The sequence below is a fragment of the Leiobunum rupestre genome, chromosome 3 (genome assembly GCF_980474605.1).
Source record: "Leiobunum rupestre chromosome 3, qqLeiRupe1.1.hap1, whole genome shotgun sequence".
Classification (NCBI taxonomy): domain Eukaryota; kingdom Metazoa; phylum Arthropoda; class Arachnida; order Opiliones; family Sclerosomatidae; genus Leiobunum; species Leiobunum rupestre.
Genome location: NC_143386.1, coordinates 51334721 through 51355418, shown reverse-complemented (window position 1 = coordinate 51355418; position 20698 = coordinate 51334721). Strand labels below are relative to the sequence as shown.

General features: G+C 35.2%; 2 protein-coding genes across 2 annotated transcripts; both read right to left on the bottom strand.

Moving 5' to 3' along the window:
• Positions 1 to 13151: 13151 nt before the first annotated feature.
• On the bottom strand, positions 13152 to 18999 carry LOC149952524 (uncharacterized). Its single transcript, XM_090170187.1, has 12 exons — positions 18502 to 18999; positions 18378 to 18430; positions 15694 to 15877; positions 15468 to 15626; positions 15293 to 15406; positions 14613 to 15212; positions 14342 to 14491; positions 14105 to 14266; positions 13939 to 14040; positions 13632 to 13870; positions 13392 to 13551; positions 13152 to 13331 (listed from the first exon to the last, which is right to left on the bottom strand). The coding sequence occupies exons 3-12, from the start codon at positions 15875 to 15877 to the stop codon at positions 13192 to 13194; spliced, it is 2010 nt and encodes a 669-aa protein (XP_090026313.1). The 5' UTR covers positions 18378 to 18430; positions 18502 to 18999; the 3' UTR covers positions 13152 to 13191.
• On the bottom strand, positions 16062 to 18203 carry LOC149952525 (uncharacterized). Its single transcript, XM_090169740.1, has one exon. It carries the CDS (start codon positions 18201 to 18203, stop codon positions 16062 to 16064), a length of 2142 nt encoding a protein of 713 aa, XP_090025866.1.
• Positions 19000 to 20698: the final 1699 nt, after the last annotated feature.

Genomic DNA, 20698 nt, shown 5'->3' with positions numbered 1-20698 from the left:
ATTCTTCAATCAATCTAGATTCTTTGGGATTCTCTATTAGTTCTTCATTGTTAACATCAAACACTACATTAAGTTCATCAAGTGCAACCTAAAATATTTTATCAATCAATACACGACAACATTTAAAAGAGATTTATAATACCTGTTTATTTCCAAACTCCTCTTCTACGTTCATTTCAGTATCGATGGCAGTGGCGTCGCTAGGGTGTTTTAGGCGGCGCTTGAGCCACCTGTAAAATATCTGAAGCGCCACCTAAAATTTCCGAAAAGCGCCTCCTAAAATTCCCAATTCACTTGTCGAAAAGTTTCTTCGAACTTAAAAATGGGCAACAAAAATTTAATTTTTCCTAGTCGGCCCCAATGTTTCAACTTTACAAACCTTTTTGGGAGCTCCCCCCTCCCCCATATCACTCACTAGGACGCCTCTGACCAGTGCTTATGGCTTAAGCGCCACCAGTTTTTAAATCCTGGTGACGCCACTGATCGATGGCATTAATAACTGGAATTATGATCTTAGTAAATAACACCTAAGTTAAATACATATAATAAGATTGCTGTGTGGTAAAAACTGTAATCGTAATACTTTATAAAATTAACTTACATTTTTATCTAGTAGTGGTTGAAAAACAGTTGGATAGACTCCAGGTTTTAAAAACTTCTTTTTAGAGTGAAGAAAAGGCTTAAAATCAGTATCGGTGAAGTGAGCTGAACAAATTTTTGAATATTTATGGCGCTTCAAAGCAGTTAAACCAAAATGGATAAACTCATATCAGCAGGGGGAAAAATGCCACGATAGACCCTTATTTTTGTACGATTTGTTTTTGCAATCCGGAACCACACAATAATGCCCTCCTTCGGTCGCAATTTTTTTTACTTTTGCGGCAGGCAACCCTGTGCAACGGCCAACTTCGAACGCACGTACGAAGTTGGCCGTCCCTGTGCACAATAATCCACACGGTTTTCTTCCCCGCTAATCTTACTAATCAACAGTTTGGCAAATCCAGGTGTGACGCTATAAGTCACGCTGTAATCGTATATTCCTTTTAGGTGTTCAGTATGAACAGCCCTCTAGACTTAGTACGCTTGAGACGGCTTCGCAGTGTAATTTATATTCCAATGAGGAACACTTTGATTAAAAACCATCTAGAATAATAGAAAACATGGGAAAAACGATGATGAGAAGAGCGACAAAGATATTACAGATCCTGATGATCCTCTTTACGAACCACAATCTGTTTCTGGTAATATATTATCAGATTTGGGTTTGCTTAATTTTTCGATGAAATTATTTTATTTTTGACAATAGATCAGATACGGATGATGATGAGAATTTAAATGATCATCTAAAAATGAACGAAAGTTCATCGTGTTTGAAAGCTGCGGCAGCTTTGCCAACCTGTACGATAATTATCGTTTTTTTCGATAATTTCACCTTCCGTACGATGTACGATATCACAACGTACACTCTGTTAAATAAGTCTTCATTTTCCGAATGAGACCCGAGCTTTCGATAGGCCATATCTTAGCAGCCGTTCGACGTAGCCGGATAACAATGGAACTTTCTAAATATGAATCGACCCTTTAGAATCCAAAAATGCAGGTTTCAAGGGCGTAACATCATTATTAAAAAAGTTGTCAAAAACGATATTTGGCGTTTCCGGCGGATATGGAAATGCTACACGTGAATCAAGACATAGGAATGAAAGATATAAGTAAAATATTAAATATAAAATTGGTTTCAACTTGCTATCACTCATAGTTTTTGAGATAATCGCAAATAAGAGCCAAAATCCCAACGGCCGAAGACTTATTTAACAGAGTGTACGATATCGGTAGGATGAACGATATTGACAATTGTATGATAATTCAGTAGGAATGAGTTTTTGTTATGTACGTTGTTGAAAAATACCAGTTTTGACGCTAAATTATAGGATTATGGAACAATCCCCCCGGACGAAATCCCCCCAAAACTAAGAAAACACGAAAGTTTAGTATCTGCTCTCGGCATTTTGGCTAAAATCAAAGTGTAGTAAATAAGCTTTTAAGCTGAAAACAGATACTACACTTTGATCTTGATGGGGGATTTTGTCAAGGGGGATTTTGTCTCATTACCATTTTCTTCGGATAACCCATGAAACCGGTGCCTACGCGCCTGTGGCGCGCCTGGCTAACCTAACCGTTGAGCGCTCCGCGCGCTAGCCTTGATATAACTACCTCTATATAAAATCGTTTTCCCCATGAAAATTCGATACATCAAATTTTAAGCTGTAAAAGATACTACACTTTCATCTAAGACAAAAGGTCCGGGAACATGAATATTTAATATCTCAGTCTCCGTAATAATACATAAGCTTTTAAGCTGAAAACAGATACTACACTTGGATCTTAGTAACACAGCCAAGAACGGGGTGCGGTAATAGTACCCACTCAGAAATAGTCGGTAACTGGATTAGTCGGAAATCGGAATAGCGAGAAACCGGAATAGTGGGTACTCGGAAAAGCAAGAAACAGGAATAGTACGTTATCAGAATAACCAGTAATGTAATTTAACGCGAAATGTTTCATTCTGGAATAGTCGGTAGCCGGATTAGTGGGAAATCGGAATAGCGAGAAATCGGAAAGGTGAGTACTCGGAATAACCGGTAACGCAGTTAATAGGTCAATGTTTCATTCCGGAATAGTCGGTAACCGGAATAGAGATAAATCGGATTAGCGGGAAACAGGGAAGGTGAGTACTCGGAACAGCAAGAAACTGTAACAGTTCGTAATTAGAATAGCCACTAATATAATTGAAAGGCCGCTATTTTGTTTCGGAATGTGCGCACTTGAAAGAGCAAGTCAGAAATCGGAATAGTGCGTAAACTGAATAACCAGTAATATTATTTAAATCAAACCCTCTCATAAAATCATTCTACCATTATCACCGAGCAAAAATTCTTCATTGCAGACTCGGGCCGATTTCTGTGCTGGCCATAGGAGCCATTTACCCTAGTTATGCCACTGTATGAACTAGATGGATCCTTCTGTCGTAGATTAATAGATACATTATATACTTCTGGTCTACTTCTTTTGGATTGAAAAATAAAATAAACACAAAATTTAAATGATCAGAAATGTATATCTAGCAAGGAATCTAAATTTGTAGAAAGATAAAAAGTGACTAGTTTCTTCCTTATTATCGATGTGGCGTTAAATACACCGTGAAGCCACTTTCCCTACCGACAGGAAAATATTTGACGGTCAAAATGGCGCATTCGTGAATTGAATTAATTGATATATTTGCAGTAGTAAAATTTAGAAACAGTAAAAAATATTAAAAATGGGTAAAAAGATTAATAAAATCAATTCTTAAACACCGTTTTAAAATGCAAATTATACCTTACAAAAATGCTATACCTCAATTAACTATTCATGTAGTTTTCTTACGTCTAAAAATTTTATAATTAGTATCGTTAATTTTCAACCGAAAATTAAATTTTATTTTAAGCCGCTTTATTATAGTTTGCAAGTCTGTGACAGATGATAGCAGACGTTTTTGAAAATGTGGTTGAATTAAAATGAAATAATTCTATTTAAAAATTATCAGTTAAATCTAGTGTTAATTATTATAAACCAATTCGCATAATTCATACAGGAAAACAAACATTTATAAACTACCATCGAGTATAATATTTTAATTTCGTATTTCTACGCTAGATGACGTTAGCGTGGATATTTTGGCGCTAATTTGAAAAAAATTATTATATTATTATATTTATTATATAATTATAATAATTTAAGTGCTATTTCAAGTTGAAAGTTTATATAAAATATTTTAGAAAATATAATTAAAAAAATTTCAGCTTTTAAATAAGCACAATTTAAATTAGACTTTCACGGGTTTTATAATTTTTGATATTTCTGATTGTGAACTGATGGCGCCATCTAGTAGCAAGTAGATTATTAAACATTTACACACAATGGCGGTACCCCTGTAAAAGGGTCTTTTCCCTTCATATATAACACTCTTTTTAGAAACGTTTACTGGGCGCCGCCATTATCGTACAGACAACCAACGAGCAAGCCCTCCACCGCAGAACTTTCATTCCCACAAAACCGGTTTTTTCATCACCCTCCCCGTAGACTGTAAGGTAATGGCGGTCGATTGGGGAGGCACATTTAAGAGTCTATTGGTGTATTGTGTTAATTTAGTTTTATGGGCACTGGCTACCTATAGTCCGGTTGCTGGCGCGGTGAAAAATCTCGGGGTTAAACCCGGCTTAAGCCGCCTAACTATGCTACTGGCCAGCCCCAGCCTCTGGCCTAGAGGGGAACTTAAAATAGGCTGTTCTCCTTAAGAGGGCACTTGTCAACGGGTAAAGACCCAAATTTTGAAAATTTATAAAAAATCTTGTAGTCATCACTGTTATAGTTATAGATGGATTAATTTTTGAAGGAGCTACTGGGCTGTCACGCGTTTTCTTCCCAGCTTGTGCAGTACCGAGGGGTCCGACACTCGCCTAAAATACTTACGAAATTTAAAATCTTCATATCATTTCATCCAGATTTGAAGATTCACTCCATATGTATAAATTAATAATGTTACAAAGATATCGACATTTTTCATGTGATTTGAAAATTTTGAATGATATTTGAACTTGATTCTAAAATTCTAATAATATTTGATCGTTATAGTCACCCTTGGAAAATTTTAGAGGAAATTCGCCAGTTGTAAATTTTCAATTCTTAGGTCTGGACGAAATTGAAAGGGTGTAGGACCCCGAGATTTATCTTTTTAACGAAATAAAAATTAGCGTATCCAATAAATATTCCGCGCACTACTGACAAACTTGAGAGATGTTGACATGGCATGGCTAAATTATTTTTTGGTTCTACCTGGCAAACCACACAAAGCATATGCATATTCAGAATTGCTTCAGGCCCAAGCTTTACAACTGGGGCGTGTGGCAGTGGAATTTCTGGATGTATAATACCTAAATGAAACTCATGGTCGTCTGCTGGAACGCTAAAATCATCTTCTTCCAAGCCAAATGACACCACAGCCGGTTGTGCTACAGTGGCTTCGGGAATGAGCTTTAGGAAAGGTGTCAGGTTCTAGAGGAGCTTCGGGGGAAGTTGGCAGGTTCAAGAAGAGCTTCATGAATGGCGGCAGGTTCTAGAGGAGCTTCGGGAATAGCGGCAGGTTCTAGAGGAGCTTCGGGAAAGGCGGCAGGTTCTAGAGGAGCTTCGGGAAAGGCGGCAGGTTCTAGAGGAGCTTCGGGAAAGGCGGCAGGTTCTAGAGGAGCTTCGGGAATAGCGGCAGGTTCTAGAGGAGCTTCGGGAAAGGCGGCAGGTTCTAGAGGAGCTTCGGGAAATGCGGCAGGTTCTAGAGGAGCTTCATGAATGGTGGCAGGTTCTAGAAGAGCTTCATGAATGGTGGCAGGTTCTAGAAGAGCTTCTTGAATGGTGGCAGGTTCTAGAGGAGCTTCGGGAATAGCGGCAGGTTCTACAAGAGCTTCGGGAATGGTGAAAGGTTCTGCAGGAGCATCGAGAAGCGAGAGAGGCTCTGCCTCTTCAGGAATGACTACACGCTCTACAGGAGGTACAGAATTGACAGCTCGCACTAAACGTTGACGGTTTATGAAGTTGATTAACGGTAAATCGTCATCTGATTCATCGGGACGGGTCTGAGCTCTTTCAACAACGGCTGAGGGTACTTCCTCGGTGTTTCCAAATTCTGTAGGGCCTCAGTGGGACATTTGTGAAAGAAATCTTTCAACAGGGATTTCTCCCCAGGTAAGTCTTTCCGACGCACGCCTTATTTGCTCGTTGTTGAGCTTGTATGTGGTTTTTCTTCGGCGAATATATTTTCCTGCCAACATAGCAATAAAATCACGGGCTTGATTTTTGTCTATTTCTTTCAGGCTTTCTGTGAATTTTTACAAGTAGTTAAATTTAATATTCGTTTAAAAAAATAAAAATAAAACTTATACTTAGAAAACTGAAGAAATTTGGAGGAGCAATTCCAACGTGTTCTCGAATTCTATTGTGGAATGATTCCTGGTGGTTATTGGTTCGTGGCCAAAAATTGTAGACGCTCAGACTCATCCACGTGTCGACAAAATATTGATGAAGCTGGTATAACTGAATTAAATTTCCATTCCTCTCACCAGCTTCATTAATTTTTACTCTCTGCATATTAACCGCTCCCTGTATTTCCTGTACTGGAAGTAATTCCAAGGTCATCATCTTTCTTATGATTTTTTTGGCCCCATTTGGGCCTTCAACTTGCCGAGCATTATAGGCATTCTCCAAGCCTAAACGTTGGACATTTCGCCAAATAGCCTGTGTAATAGAAGAAAAATAATTAAAAGTTTTTTCTTTCCGGTTCATAATTTTTAAATTGATTTTTAACCGTAAATTTCGCACTTTACTGACTTTACAAACAGTTTGCTGGATCACTTGCGTTACCCTTTAACTCATGAGCCTCAGTACTACGTTTTATCACTGTAATATACAGGGTCGTGCGGGGGGGGGCAGGGGGCAAAATCCCCAGATCTCGGCTGAAAATAATCCATGGGGGACTGATAGGAGGGCCCAAAGCTCTATGGGACCATCGGTAGAGTTCAAGAAAGTATCGAATTTAAATTCGACGAGTCGCCCTTTTTTAAAGATCTAACCATAGATACAGATAAAATATTTCAAAGGGAGTGAATACGGAGGTGACAGCTAGCAGAAACGCGTAATTTCTGCAGGAGATCCTTATAAGGCGCTATCTATCGGTAAGAAAGCTCGTGCTATCGTCGCGAGAGCCATTGTCTCCTGCTTAAAAATTAGACTAAAAGTCACCAACAGATGGTGTCTAAACTGGGAGGACGTATATACGGGAGAAGTCTGTTCGCTTTATAAAAGCTGGCGCTTTATCTCTATTCGTGGAGTAGCTAGGGGAGTGTAGTTTCTCTTCGTCGCGCATGCGTTATTTCGTGACGTAGTTCCTCTAGTGGCGTCGTCTCGTAGGCAGTTGCCAGTTTAATAGTTTTAATTTTTTTCGTCTAAGGCTTAGATGTAATTGTTTCTTATTTTAGACAAATCAGTAAAGAAACAAAACGTCCGTCAATTTAAAAATGCCTAAATATAAAAAGTGCTACTACAAAGATTGTTTAAACAGTAGTCTGTCGTCTGACAAGGAATTTATGAAAGGAATAGCCTTTTTTCCATTCCCAAAACCGAAAACTCAGCTCGATAAATGCAATCGTTGGATAAATAACTGTGCTAGACCAGATTTCTTTACCTTTGATCGTATTAAAAGGCATCATTTTATGGGTAGTAATGGACCAACGACCAAGTTTCCAGACCCTATGGTTTATCACCCTACAAAATATATGATTGTAAGTATGATACTACTAAAAACTAGAATAATTTCACTTGAAATTAATTATACTTAAAAAATTTATCACAGGACCCTATACAAACATCCAACGAAAGTCACAGTGTTTCATTGGATTTGGATCAACAAAATTCCAACTCAGACATAAATGCCCTCCCAGATAATATCATTTACCAAGCTAGAAGAAACGGGGTTCAGTTAGAAGAAACGGTTTTTAAACCAAGTTTAGATTTTGTATTGATGGGAGATAGTTCAATTTCGGATAAACTTTCTGATGAACAATTATCTCTGGATGTGGATTGTGTAGAATCATCACACTCAAATAACGATTGTTTACTCCATAAGCCAAATTTCCCCGGATTAGTAGCAACTAACACGGGTATGCTTAATGAAGCCGGATCAATCTTTCAAGTTTGAAATGAGTAGAAGGAAAGTGAGGGCGAGGCTCCGATCCTAGGATCGAGGATCCAGGATTTTAGGGCTGAAATGGGGGTAAACTCGTCGAAAAGTCAATGTATTTATGATATTTCTCGCGACGATTTGTTTTCCCGTATATCAACATATTGTGTCCAGGCCAACTTGTTCATTTATCTACGCTTATCTCGAAAGATACTTGAACGTATATCTTATCGCGTTTTATGGTACGGAATAAGTTTAAATGATGTAATGATAACCTAGGCGGCGCGCGTGCGCGGATTATCCGGGGGACGCGGTTAATTTGAATTTAAGAGTGTTTTGACGTCATTGAATATTCGTTGTTAAAGTAGAATGGAAATATTTTTAAACTTCATTTTAATAGCATTGTAGTACTTAAATATGCTTAACACTTGAACCTATATCACGAGTATTACTTAAAACGAATATCTAAAGTTTAAGTATGAGAAACTTTCGTTCTCAAATGATACTTGAACATGCTACAAAAGGGGTTGTATAGGGTTGTGGGATGTCATTCCACGGTTAACTGCGGTAGCTATATTCAATATGCCTAAAGCTCAGTATACATGTCCTACGTGCGCGAAACGTTTTTCCATCAAATCAAATTTAAATCGGCATGTTAGAGAAGTACACGGCGATAGACATAAGTTTGTCTGTGAAGTATGTGGTAAGACTGTTGCTAGATTGGAATATTTTAAGAAACATCAGCGAACTCATGACTTGAACGCACCCGGCCCTTCTGAACCCATGGACCTGTCTCGCACACCGTCACCAGCATCTTCCCGTACACCATCACCTAGTCTGCTTCAAGACATTCAACTGCAATCTATCCAACCATCTGCATCAGCTTTACCCAACAGCCCAACAGCATCACCTGTTCCTGCCTCACCAATACTTGATGAAACGCCGCCAGCATCCCCAAGTACGGTCCAGGCCCTAAATGATACGCTAGCGTCTATCCGTTACAATGCCGAGGACTATGATATTGATGCGGCTATGTTTATTGGACGTTATCGAGCTGCTTTTAGTAAATTTCTAATGGAAAGACTTGCTAGTAAACGTGGAATTAAGTGGTTCTTACTCGTAAGATCGATTTATATGAGACCTTTGGGAGGTGAAGAGCAAAGTGCGGAAGTGAGACCCTATTTCCGGAGCACTATGCAAACAACATTAACGCTCGATGTAATTGAAGACCAGCTGAATGACTGTATTGAAACAATACAGTCAGCAGCGGAAAACTTTGAAGCGACAGGTATGTACTAAAATTTATATTTAAGTTATATTTTGAACTAAAACATTATATTTTTGATAGGATCGGGTTGGGTAATTGACCGTGTTCTGTATGTAGAATTAAATGTAGCATCTTACCAACCGTTGCGGGGGTCATCGTATATGGAACTACCTGAAAAACTATCTCGACGTCACGCGATTCTTAATATTAGAAACGAAAATGATGATAAATGTTTTCTCTGGTCAATTCTAGCTAAACTTCACCCAGTTTCTAAGTTTCATCACCCTAACAGTGTTTCCAAATATACACCTTATGAAAACGAACTTGATACCAGTGATATATCTTTTCCTTTCAAATTAAACGCTACGGAACTTAAAAAATTTGAATTAATGAATAATTTATCAATATCTGTGTTCGGCTTTTCGGGAGACATATTCCCCCTTTACGTAAGCGCCAACAAGTGTTGTAATGAAAGGGAGGTTGATTTGCTATACATCACCGACGAAACTAAAGATATTGACGATGGGAATAGACATTACTGTCTTATACGAGACCTAGGAAAACTGCTACAGCATCTAACAAAACACAGAAATACAAGTTATTATTGCAGGTAATTTAGTTTCCAATATATTAGTTTGCAATCTACTAATTATTTTCTGCATTAGAATGTGTCTTCACCGATTCAGCGGAAACAACGCTGAACAGCGACGTGATGCGCATATCGAAGAATGCGTCACCCACGGCGTCCAAAAAACAGTTTTCCCTACCAAGAAGAAGACGCTTTATTTTGATAAATATGAGTGGACGGAAAAAGTAAAAATAAAAATTATTTAATTTAACTCTTAATGAAATGAAATTATTAGGTGCAGTATGTATTTTACGCCGATTTTGAAGCAATCCTACCGAGAGTTCAAGGATGTGATCTAGATCCCGATTTAAATACCAGCAAAGTAAACATGCACATCAGCTGCGCGTATTCGTGGGTGCTTGTTGGACCTAACGGTAAGTTATTTGGCAAAATTCCCTTTTAGATATATTATAAGAGAAGACTTATAGGTGTACCTGTTCGAACCGATTGCTATCGAGGTCAATATGCAACTCGAAGATTTCTGGAGTCTATTCTAGAATTAGAGAAGGAGTTGATGGAACTCATTGAGACCAATGTACCAATGATTATTACCCCGGAGGAGGAGGAACAGTTTCAAGCTGCTACGCATTGCTACATTTGTCAGAAACATCTAAATCAGGGAAATATGCCCGCTGTTCGAGATCATTGTCATTTCAGCGGTAAATATAGGGGGCCAGCGCATAACCTCTGTAATCTTCAAAAGAAAGCTCCAGAATTTATCCCTATTTTCCTTCATAACCTTAGCAGGTGAATTTATTAAGTTAATTATCCAGGAAATAAACCTAATAATAATAATAAATCTTCATAGATACGATTTACATCTTATATGTCAGGAGATTGGTCATTTTAAGGAACAGACACTTGACTGTATTCCTTCCACTAGCGAAAATTATATTTCACTCAAACTAGGTAAATATATTTTATTGTGAATTTAACCTTAACATTAATTTTATTGTTTTTTAGGGAGATTTCAGTTTTTAGACTCTTATCGATTTCTAAGCGATAGCCTCGATGCTCTAGTATCTAATCTCGTTTTGGAAGGAGCCAGTAAATTTCAGATTGTTAAGAATTATTTTGAAAGTGAGAAAGTTCAACTGCTTTTGCGGAAGGGAGTCTACCCGTACGAGTATATGGACGATGAAAAGAAATTTGACGAGACGATGCTGCCACCGAGAGAAGCGTTTTTCAGTTCATTGAAAAATCAAAATATTTTAGAATCGGATTATTTACACGCCCAAAATGTTTGGACAGCGTTTAATATTCAAACATTAGGTAAAATTACTATAGTATAAATATTTCACTCGGTTTTCGTAGGAGAATACACCGACCTCTATGTGAAAAGCGATGCGTTGCTCTTAGCCGACGTTTTTGAAAATTTTAGAACATTATCTATAACTCATTATAAACTAGATCCCGCTCACGCTTACACGGCACCAGGTTTAGCCTGGCAAGCAGCTTTGAAGATGACCGATGTTCGCCTCGATCTCATACTTGATATATATCAACACTTATTTATTGAAAAGGGTAACGCTTTTGTGATATTTTAAATATTATTGTATTTACATTGAATTTTTAGGGATTCGAGGCGGTGTTTCAATGATCTCAACTCGTTATTCTGAAGTGAATAACAAATATATGGCCGACACATATGATTCGTCTAAAGAGAGCAGTTATATATGCTATTTAGGTAATTTACATTTTTTAAATAATAAATATTTTTTTTTTAATTATTTTAATTTTAATTATATTAATTAACTTAATTTAACTTAATTGAAGATGCTAATAATTTGTACGGTGCTGTTATGTGTGAACCACTACCGCTAGGCGACTTCCAGTGGGTTCAGGAGGATGATTTGCAAACACTCTGTGAAAATATTCTGAGTATTCCCAATAACGTTGAAAACGGATACATTTTAGAGGTAAATAACAAGTGTTATAATTATTGAATTATATTTTTAAAGAATTGTTTCCTTTGCAGGTGGATCTTGAATATCCTCCAGAGTTGCATGACTTACATAACGATCTCCCAGTAGCGGCGGAATCTAAAAGTTATTACACATGATATGCTATCTCCATACTCCAAAGATCTCTTAGGAAAATTAAATATTAAGGAGAATCAAAGTCTACCAAAACTTCTTCCTAATTTAAATAATAAAGAGAAATACATAGTACATTACCGCAATTTAAAATATTATGTAGAATTAGGTTTGAAAATAACCAAGGTTCATCGTGCTCTAACCTTCACTCAAATAAAATGGTTAGAAAAATATGTTAGATTCAACACTGAATAGAGGAAATTATCCAAGAGTTCATTTGAAAAGAATTTCTGGAAACTAATGGTTAACTCTGTTTTCGGGTAAATCAATTTAAATAATTTATTGCTGTTTTTTCCCTTACTTCATTTAATTCTTTAGAAAAACAATGGAAAATTTACGGAAGCATATAAATTTCGAGTTGATTCATAAACCAGAAAGAATGTTAAAAGTTACAAGTTCCCCGCAGTTTGAACACTTTACCATCTTTAATGAAGAGTTAGCCGGCGCTCATAAGAAGAGAGCTAAAATTGTTCTTAACCGGCCTATATTTACCGGATTCACCATTCTAGATTTATCCAAGGAGCTCATGTATCGGTTCCATTATGGATTCATAAAAAATACGTACGGGGACAAAGCATCACTATTATTTACAGACACTGGTAATTTAATTTAATATTCATTTTTTATTTAAATAGTACTAATATATAAAATATTTACAGACAGTTTAACGTACAACATTAAGACGGATGATGTTTATAAAGACTTTGAAGTTCATAAAAACCGCTTTGACTTCTCTGATTATCCACCTTCGCATTTCCTTCATTCTAATCAGAATAAAAAAGCTCTCGGTTATTTTAAAGACGAGACAAATTCGCAGTTAATTCAAAGCTTTGTAGGACTTCGTCCAAAGCTTTATTCTATTAAATTGTACGGGGAGTCTAAGACCGCTGAAGAGATAGAAAAGGAGTTGCGATTGGGGAAATCTTTACCCTAGTAGCACAAAACCACTGGCCCAACTGCGTTGGAAAAGCAGTTGGCCTATACAGTTGGGAAACCAGTGATTTTACCGTCAAAATGTCCGACCTGGCCGCCAGCAGGTAAATTAGTGGGGTACATGCTGTTGGCCAATCGTTGGCCAACTCTAAAACGGAAAGGATATACAGTCGAAATACAGTTGGCTTTCTGAAAGAGATTACGAAAAACGACTGTTATTTAACATCTATAATAAAGATGGCCAACTTATGGTTCCTAGTTGGCCAACTCTAAAACGGAAAGGGATATTTAGTCAAAATACAGTCGGTTTTCCGACAGATTACAAATGTTAAATAAGTCATTTTCATTAATAAAGTTGACCAAATTACGATTTCTGGGTAGGAATTCTAAAGAATTCAGTTTTTCTCTACATGATTTAATTATGCTTAACAATATACTAATTTAAATGAAAAGAAATTTGAATAAATCCAATCAATTTTATTTGAAGATCAATCCAAATAGTCTATATGTCATCAAATACATTTGATATTTTGCTTCTCTTTTCTCGGCCTCCTTCTCGATCTGGAGCATATTTTACCCAATTTTGAATAACTTTAATTATTTCAAAATCTTTGCTATTTCGGAGATTTTGTTGGACGGCTCCTACAAACAAGACATTTATTTAGAAATTAAAAAAATGCAATTCAAAACTTTAATTCTCACCTACAACCACATCATTTAGCTTTAGACTTTTAAACGAGAATTTTCCATTGACACCTTGCCAATTAAATTTCAATATAAGTGTGTGGGCTAACACTTTGCGTAAGATCCTTCTGCAGCAATCAGCTAGGTTGCTCCCACCATATGAAGAAAATTTCTTTACCTAAAAAGTTAATTGAAATTTGTCATACAATCATATTTTTTGGCATTCGAGTTATGGAAAGTAATTTGATATATACTTACTGCAAGTTTCCTTAATTCTGGTGTCTGCAAAATATTTTCTAATTTTTGAAGATCGTCTACATTGTTTATAGGGATTTCTGGAAATCCCTCTATTTCAATCTCGTTATTTTGAGCACAACCTAATTTGTCCAATACAAAATTCATTTTGGAATTCAATTCGCTTATGCTAGTTTTCAAATCTCCAAGAATAAACAGCACGCTCTTTTGAAATTGCAGATTGCCCTTTTCATCACCTCTAACTACCGAAAATAAAAAAATATAATTTTACTATATGCAAATCGAACAGTATTTTTAATTTCATCCTTACCAGAAATAGATGGAAATCTTAATTGTTCATCTCTAACATCACACCGACGAATATTGAAATTATTTTCTAAACCAATTTCTGAATAAATTCTTTCATCTTGATCTACATAAGAGAAATTGCCAGTAACCACTTAAAAAGTTGCCTAAATGGTCATTTTGAATATTACCTTCTCTGACTGTAGAATTTCCAAAATTAGCGGAGTTCTCAATTATGGAAGTAGGAACTTCATTTTCTGAATTTTGAGAAGCGTTGAAAGAAGAGGTCCACAATGAAGTGGTATTGTTTGAGCGACACAAACTGTTTTCTATCGGCCTACGTAAATTTTGTTCTGTAAAAAAATAATTTGTAATTAGTAACTTTATTACAATTTTCGCAATACCTTTTAAAAGGTGTTAAAAATTACCTTGTCTGTATTTATATTGTCGATCCTTGGCGTTGTCAAAAATATAAGTTGAATCTGGAGTTTTGTGGTTTTGAAACATATCGGAACTTCTCGAGTCCTTACTCCTACGGGGACTGAAACTCTTTTCTGAACAATCACGAGCATTTTTATCTATTAAATATATAGTAAAATTAAATATACCAAAGATATTTATCATGTTTATCAAATTATATTTTAAATTTGGGTGAAGAATTTCCTATGTTCAAATATATAGAGCTGCAAACTGGATTACTTTGGCTTGTAGTATTCTGGGATATTTGTCCATTAGATGTAGTGTTCACCCTTTTAGTATTTGGATTTAGAGGTTTAGTGATTTTTTCGGTCTGAGCTTGAACAAATTCTTTCCTCGATATTCCTTGGAAAGAATAGTTTTTGACACTGGCATGAGAAGTGTTGGATAACTTATCAGCGTTGCTTGACTTTGCAGCATTCTTTAACTTTGCGTTATTTGATTTTGCAGGGTTTTTCAACTTTGTCTTGTTTGATTTTGAAGCGTTGTTCAACTTTGAATTATTTGGCTTTGCAGTGACGTCGAATGATTTTGCAGCGCTGAATGACTTTTCATTTGCTATATTGCGACAGCTCATTGAATTTGATAGTGGGAGAGAATCTTCATCAAACGAATCAGGAGTGTAACTAGTCAAATGGTCTTGGTTTAAATTTCCCGCAACACTAGTTGAATGTTCTAATTCTGAATTTGACTGGTTTATTTCATCCTCTTTTTGAGAAATTAGTTTCTCAAGAAACGTTTGCATAGAGTTAGAAGAAATAGATTCCTCCCGTTCAAGTTGAGAAGGTTTATTAACGTCCTCCGGTAGTACCGCTATGCCAGCTAAAAGGAAATTTCAAAACAAACCAAATAAATTTATTATTATAAATTTCTATTATACGGTTTCAAAATAAAATAATTACAATTAATAGCTGGAGCCAGTGGTGCTTTTGGTAGCTCCAACAACTTTCTTTTAGAGGCCTCCGAAGATTTTCTTGGCACTTTTAAGACTGATCCATCGTCATTGTTGAAAGTTTCTTTAAGAATATTTTTAATGAAATAATTATAATAACTCGTGGTACGTAAGTAAGATTATACCTGCTTCAGACAAAGAACTTTCACTATCATATACTCTTTTTGAGGAAAAAACCTTCTTTTTGCAATGCCTTTTTCCACGCCCTAATAATTCAGTCTCACTGCCTAAATCCGACGTTTGTTCAGCTTTATTTAGCAGTTGCCTACAGCCTTGATATGTTTCTATTTTGATGAAACAAAAATTAAGACAATCTGGAAAATTACAAAAGCCAAGAAAACTATATTTTACTCGATTTTCTTAAAATTTTTCCTTGGTGAAGTAACCAGTCTTTTTCAGGAACTGCGTCTTCCAAAATAAGTTTTTTTGGATTTAAATTTGGTGGTGGGTAAAAACATAATGTTTCTGTTTTGCACCATGAATATGGTACTGCTTCTACAGTTTCATCTGCTGTGAAACTAAATATTACATACATCTAAGAAATAGAAAAGAAAAGCAAATAACATTTTTTATATACATAACTGAACTTCAAACTTTAAGTCTACTATATATAGATCTAATTATAGTCATTAGTAATTTTTTTTAAAAAGGGTACGGTTAATTCTTGTAATGGATAAAAACCTTTTGTTTTAAAAACACTGCGTTAAACACTAAGTCGATTAACAATAATGTAATAATGGAACAACAGATACCAATGATTCTGTTTTGTTAGGAAACAGAAAACATTTACGTTCCACTACTGATAGTGAAAAAACCTTAAATGGTTTTGACACCCTTGCTTTAAAAATTCCAAGTTCAGATGATCGTAAAGGATATTTAAAAACATCAGAGACATATTTACATAAATTTCCTACTACATTAATTGATTTATCTTCTGCTACATAAATACTTTTGACAATAATTACATCTCCAGTACTTAATCGAAAGCAATTATCAGGAGTTGAAATTGAAACTATAAAATCAGAAGTAATAACTTTTTTAAAAGACTTTGCATTGTGTGGGATATATATACTACGATCTTTGAAAGGTTTCTTAAGAATAGTGTCTCGGTAGGGTTTCTTTATTTCTAAGTAAGAGCTTTCATCCACCCGCTTTATAAGTTGTTGTAGGGGCTTACTCGGTGAACGTAATTTTTTTTTTAATATTTGTAAATGGTTTTCAAATGGGAAAGCACTAAATTGATCAAGAGGGCCAAAGTTTTCAACGTCTTGCTTTAAGTGAGTCAGTGCATGCACATTAAGAGAAATAAACTCTTTTCCATAAAAATCTGGCGCCAAGGATACAAACATATTTAATAGCTCACCAGCATAGTCTAAATGGGATTTAACTAAAATTGGTGATGCAAATATATATATTGCACAATGTAGCAATGTGAAATGTTGCAAAACGTCACTAGCAATAATACCCTTGCAAAAAATTGGTCCTGTATACAACAAAAACTGTCTCAGTTCAGTTGCTTTCCATCGATCTATATGTTGTAAGGACCTTGGTTTCCTAGCAAATTCACTAGGAACATATCGACGACAAGATTCTAATTTATCAGAGAGTTCCTTAGTAACGTGTCTACTTAACCGAACTACATGCTTGCCTTTCTTTACCCAATAATGTAACATACGCCTAACAACACCGAGGCAAACTAAGTGCATATAGTCGAGAGGGAATTGTTTTACTATATCTATATTTAAACGTTCAAGAGGGCTACCATTTCCGGCTAAGTGATGTTCTTCATTGTCTCTAGAACGAAATGAAATATTACTCCGTAAAGTTACAGCTCCATATTGTGGATCATGTACAAACACAGTCCGTCTTGCATAATAAAATCCCCTAATAGTACATTTGTCACACGACCAATACCCTGTATGTCCTTTAGTGTGTTTCAAGTGAGCTTTGGCGGGTGTATCTACAATTATTGGGCCATTTAAATTGCAATTTATGACTCGTTCATTATATACAAACCCATTTTCGTTAAGCTCAGAAAGTTCATCAATGAAAGGGTCAAGATACTCATTAAGAGTCTCTGGTTTTGATTCACCAAAAAAAACACCAATTATGAATACCTTCCCTTTAAACCCATCGGGAAAAGAATAAACGGAAGCCAAAATTGGCCAGAACTGTTTCCCTGAACTTTTATATAATGGAACTCCATCAATATTTATTGCAAAAGATAGATCACCGTTATAATTAGGATTATAATCTAAAAAATCCTTAATACCTTTAGAGAAACCACAATACCAGTATTCCCCATTAGTAATATTTTTAATACCAGTTACAAGTCTTTGAGTTTTTAATAGGGTTCTTGTATCTGAAGGTAACTCATTGTGACCATACCGTTTGAGAATTCCTAATAAACTGTTAAGCTTAACTGTATCAATATTGTGTTCTAATGACCAAGTACGGAGAGCTTCAGATAGCCCCGTTACTTCCTCATCTGATGAGCTATTATTACTTGCTGTTGTACTGATTATTTCATCATACCTTTCATTATTATCTAAGCTATAAGATGAATTTTCAGAAAAATCTGAAAACATATTTTCATGATCATCATGAATTTCATCAGAATCGGATTGCAATAATCTCTGTACATTATAATTCGTGTCGCCCTCATTTCCCATGTGTAATAAGTTGTTTACGGGGATATTGATTTCTAGTTCAGACTCTTGCGTGGCTGTTACACGATCTAAGACACTATTAACGTACTCTGCCCTTTTCCTCTGTTTATGCCTTTTACTTAAGCCATTCACAATGTCTTTACTATAGGAAGTACCAATTCTATTCGACTGATCATTATTTGTCCTATCCATGATTGGAAACGTTAGTTATTTAGAACTAAAACAGTGTGATGTATGGCTAAAATTTCATTATGGTGTAAAACAATTTAAGAAATGTTAATTTCGAGACTAAAAGATTCATTTTAAATAAAGATTGAGTATAATTTCGGCAATATATAACAGAAATAAAGAAAAATTCAATACTACTTTTTATTTAAGTTGTTGGATTACACGTACAAGGCCTTAGCTAAATCAGCCACCTAAATATAAAAAAAATATTAATATTGAACTGTATAATTACCAAAAATATATAAATAATAGTAAATAATACCTTTAACTTATTAGATTTCCGTTTTCAATTAATCTTGATGTGAATATTCTTTGTATGAATCAAATTAGTTGCAAAATACTTAACCACACGAGGGTTTGGCTAGGCCTAACTATTGTCCGAAAGAATTCCGAAAGCTATGGAAAATTTTTGGACTGCCAGGTCACATATGATGGACGGTACCCTCTATGATCGCATGCACGCGGGAGCTACTTTAAATTTCCAGATGGTAGAATGATCTGCCATCTAGCTACCTCATTCCAATAAAATAATTATGGTTTTTAAATTTGTAAATTAAAAAATATTTATATCTTTTAAAATCAAAAGTTTTATCATTTTTAAAATATTTTTTTATTATAAGAATAATTTTTATTTCTTTAATTTTTGCTATTTTTAATTTAAAAAGGCCGCCGTGAGAGACATCTGTTGAAGAATCAATTCAGTCGTTTTCATTTAAATATTTTATTATGTATTTTATTTTATTTATTTAAATTAACTATAATATAAAATAGTATAATATGAATGATTTTGCATTAATTGTAACTAGTTATCACTTAAATTTGTTGTAATTACAATAACGGGAAGATGCAGTTGGCCTTTTGGTGGCCACTTGAAAAACGTCACAGTAACTAATTAAGGATATTCTTACCTCATAATCACCTATATTTTAAGTATTTTAAAAAATAATTATGAAATATATCAAACCCACATGAATTATTTAAAGTTGGGTAAGTTTTATTAAGTTTAAAATATTTTTAAAAATAGGGGTCGGCAAGTATATGGTTTTATAGTTGGGGAAAATATTGAAGCTGTTGGGCTTTGGACTTTGAATTCCACTTTGCCAACTGCGACTCTCTCCCAACTCGGCGACTATTTGCCAACTTGAAAACGGACTACTCGTGCTACTAGGGTAGAGTCAATTTTAAACCATAAAAAGGTTTGTAAGGGCGTTGCCATGAACGTTATTAGAAACGTCATCCGCCACGAAGACTATGAACGTTGTCTTTTTAATCAAGAAACCATGTCAGCCGAGATGATGCGCATAGCTAGTTTCAAGCATGAACTATTTACTTTAAATACTAGAAAACTTTGTTTATCACCAAATGATGATAAGAGATACATTCTACCCTGCGGGGTTCGTACATTAGCGCACGGTCATAAAGATATTGAAAAATTATAATGAATGCTTGTATTTATGTATATATAAAAAAAACTGCTATTGCTATAAATTGTAAAAAATTATTTTATTGGATACATTTTACACATAAACTCTTTAATAATTTTATCGTTTACATATTTATCTTTCTTAAACCTAGACACAATGTTATACATTTCTATTCCTTTACACCTGTTTATAGCAAAATAGATACAGAATGCTCCACACGTATTACTAGAATTACTCTGTAATTGATTAGAATTAAAAGTTACAGTTTTACTGTTTCGTTCAATAAAGTCATTAAATTTAAAATAATCTGGTGGGTTTCCAAATGAATCCATGAATTCACAATTTTTATGTTTAGAAAAATATATTAGAACCCAGTGTTCTCCAGGTTCAGCACTCGTATCGGTATTTACAATAAATAGAGAAGGGAATATTTTTACGTATTTAGGTAGCTTGTCAGCCGCGAACACGCCTTGAAATATACTTTTAGTACTTAAATCTTTTTCAAGAATTTTAGTTATCTGTAGCGAATCCATTAATTACTGTAATCGAAAATCACGGTTCGATTTTTATCAATTTCAATCAAATTTTGAAACTCAGCGTAAATTAGAATGGAAATCGTCTCCGGTAACGGTTTTGCAAATTTTAATTCTAATCTCAGGTTACTGTTTTTTACAAGATGCAAGTGATTAGCGTTGTTATTAAGATCCGAGGTTAAATTGTACGCGAATAAACAATTTCCGTTAGGGTAATCTTCCCGACTTATCTGATTCCCTTCATCTACGTTCCACTGATTAGTTTGAATGAAAAGATTGCAATACGCTTGAATATATAGATTTTCCTCAAAGTTTAGAGATAACGCCTTATGAGGGACGCTGCTACCGTCAATGTACAATCCAATGCTTGATAAATCGAAATGTTGAAAGTTGTACGGGGATTTTTTCAAATCTCCTAGAAACGCTTTTTGTTCCACAAACCCGATAACAACTTTCTTAGGTGCTTGTCCGGTAAATAAATGATCTTGCACACTAGCCATAA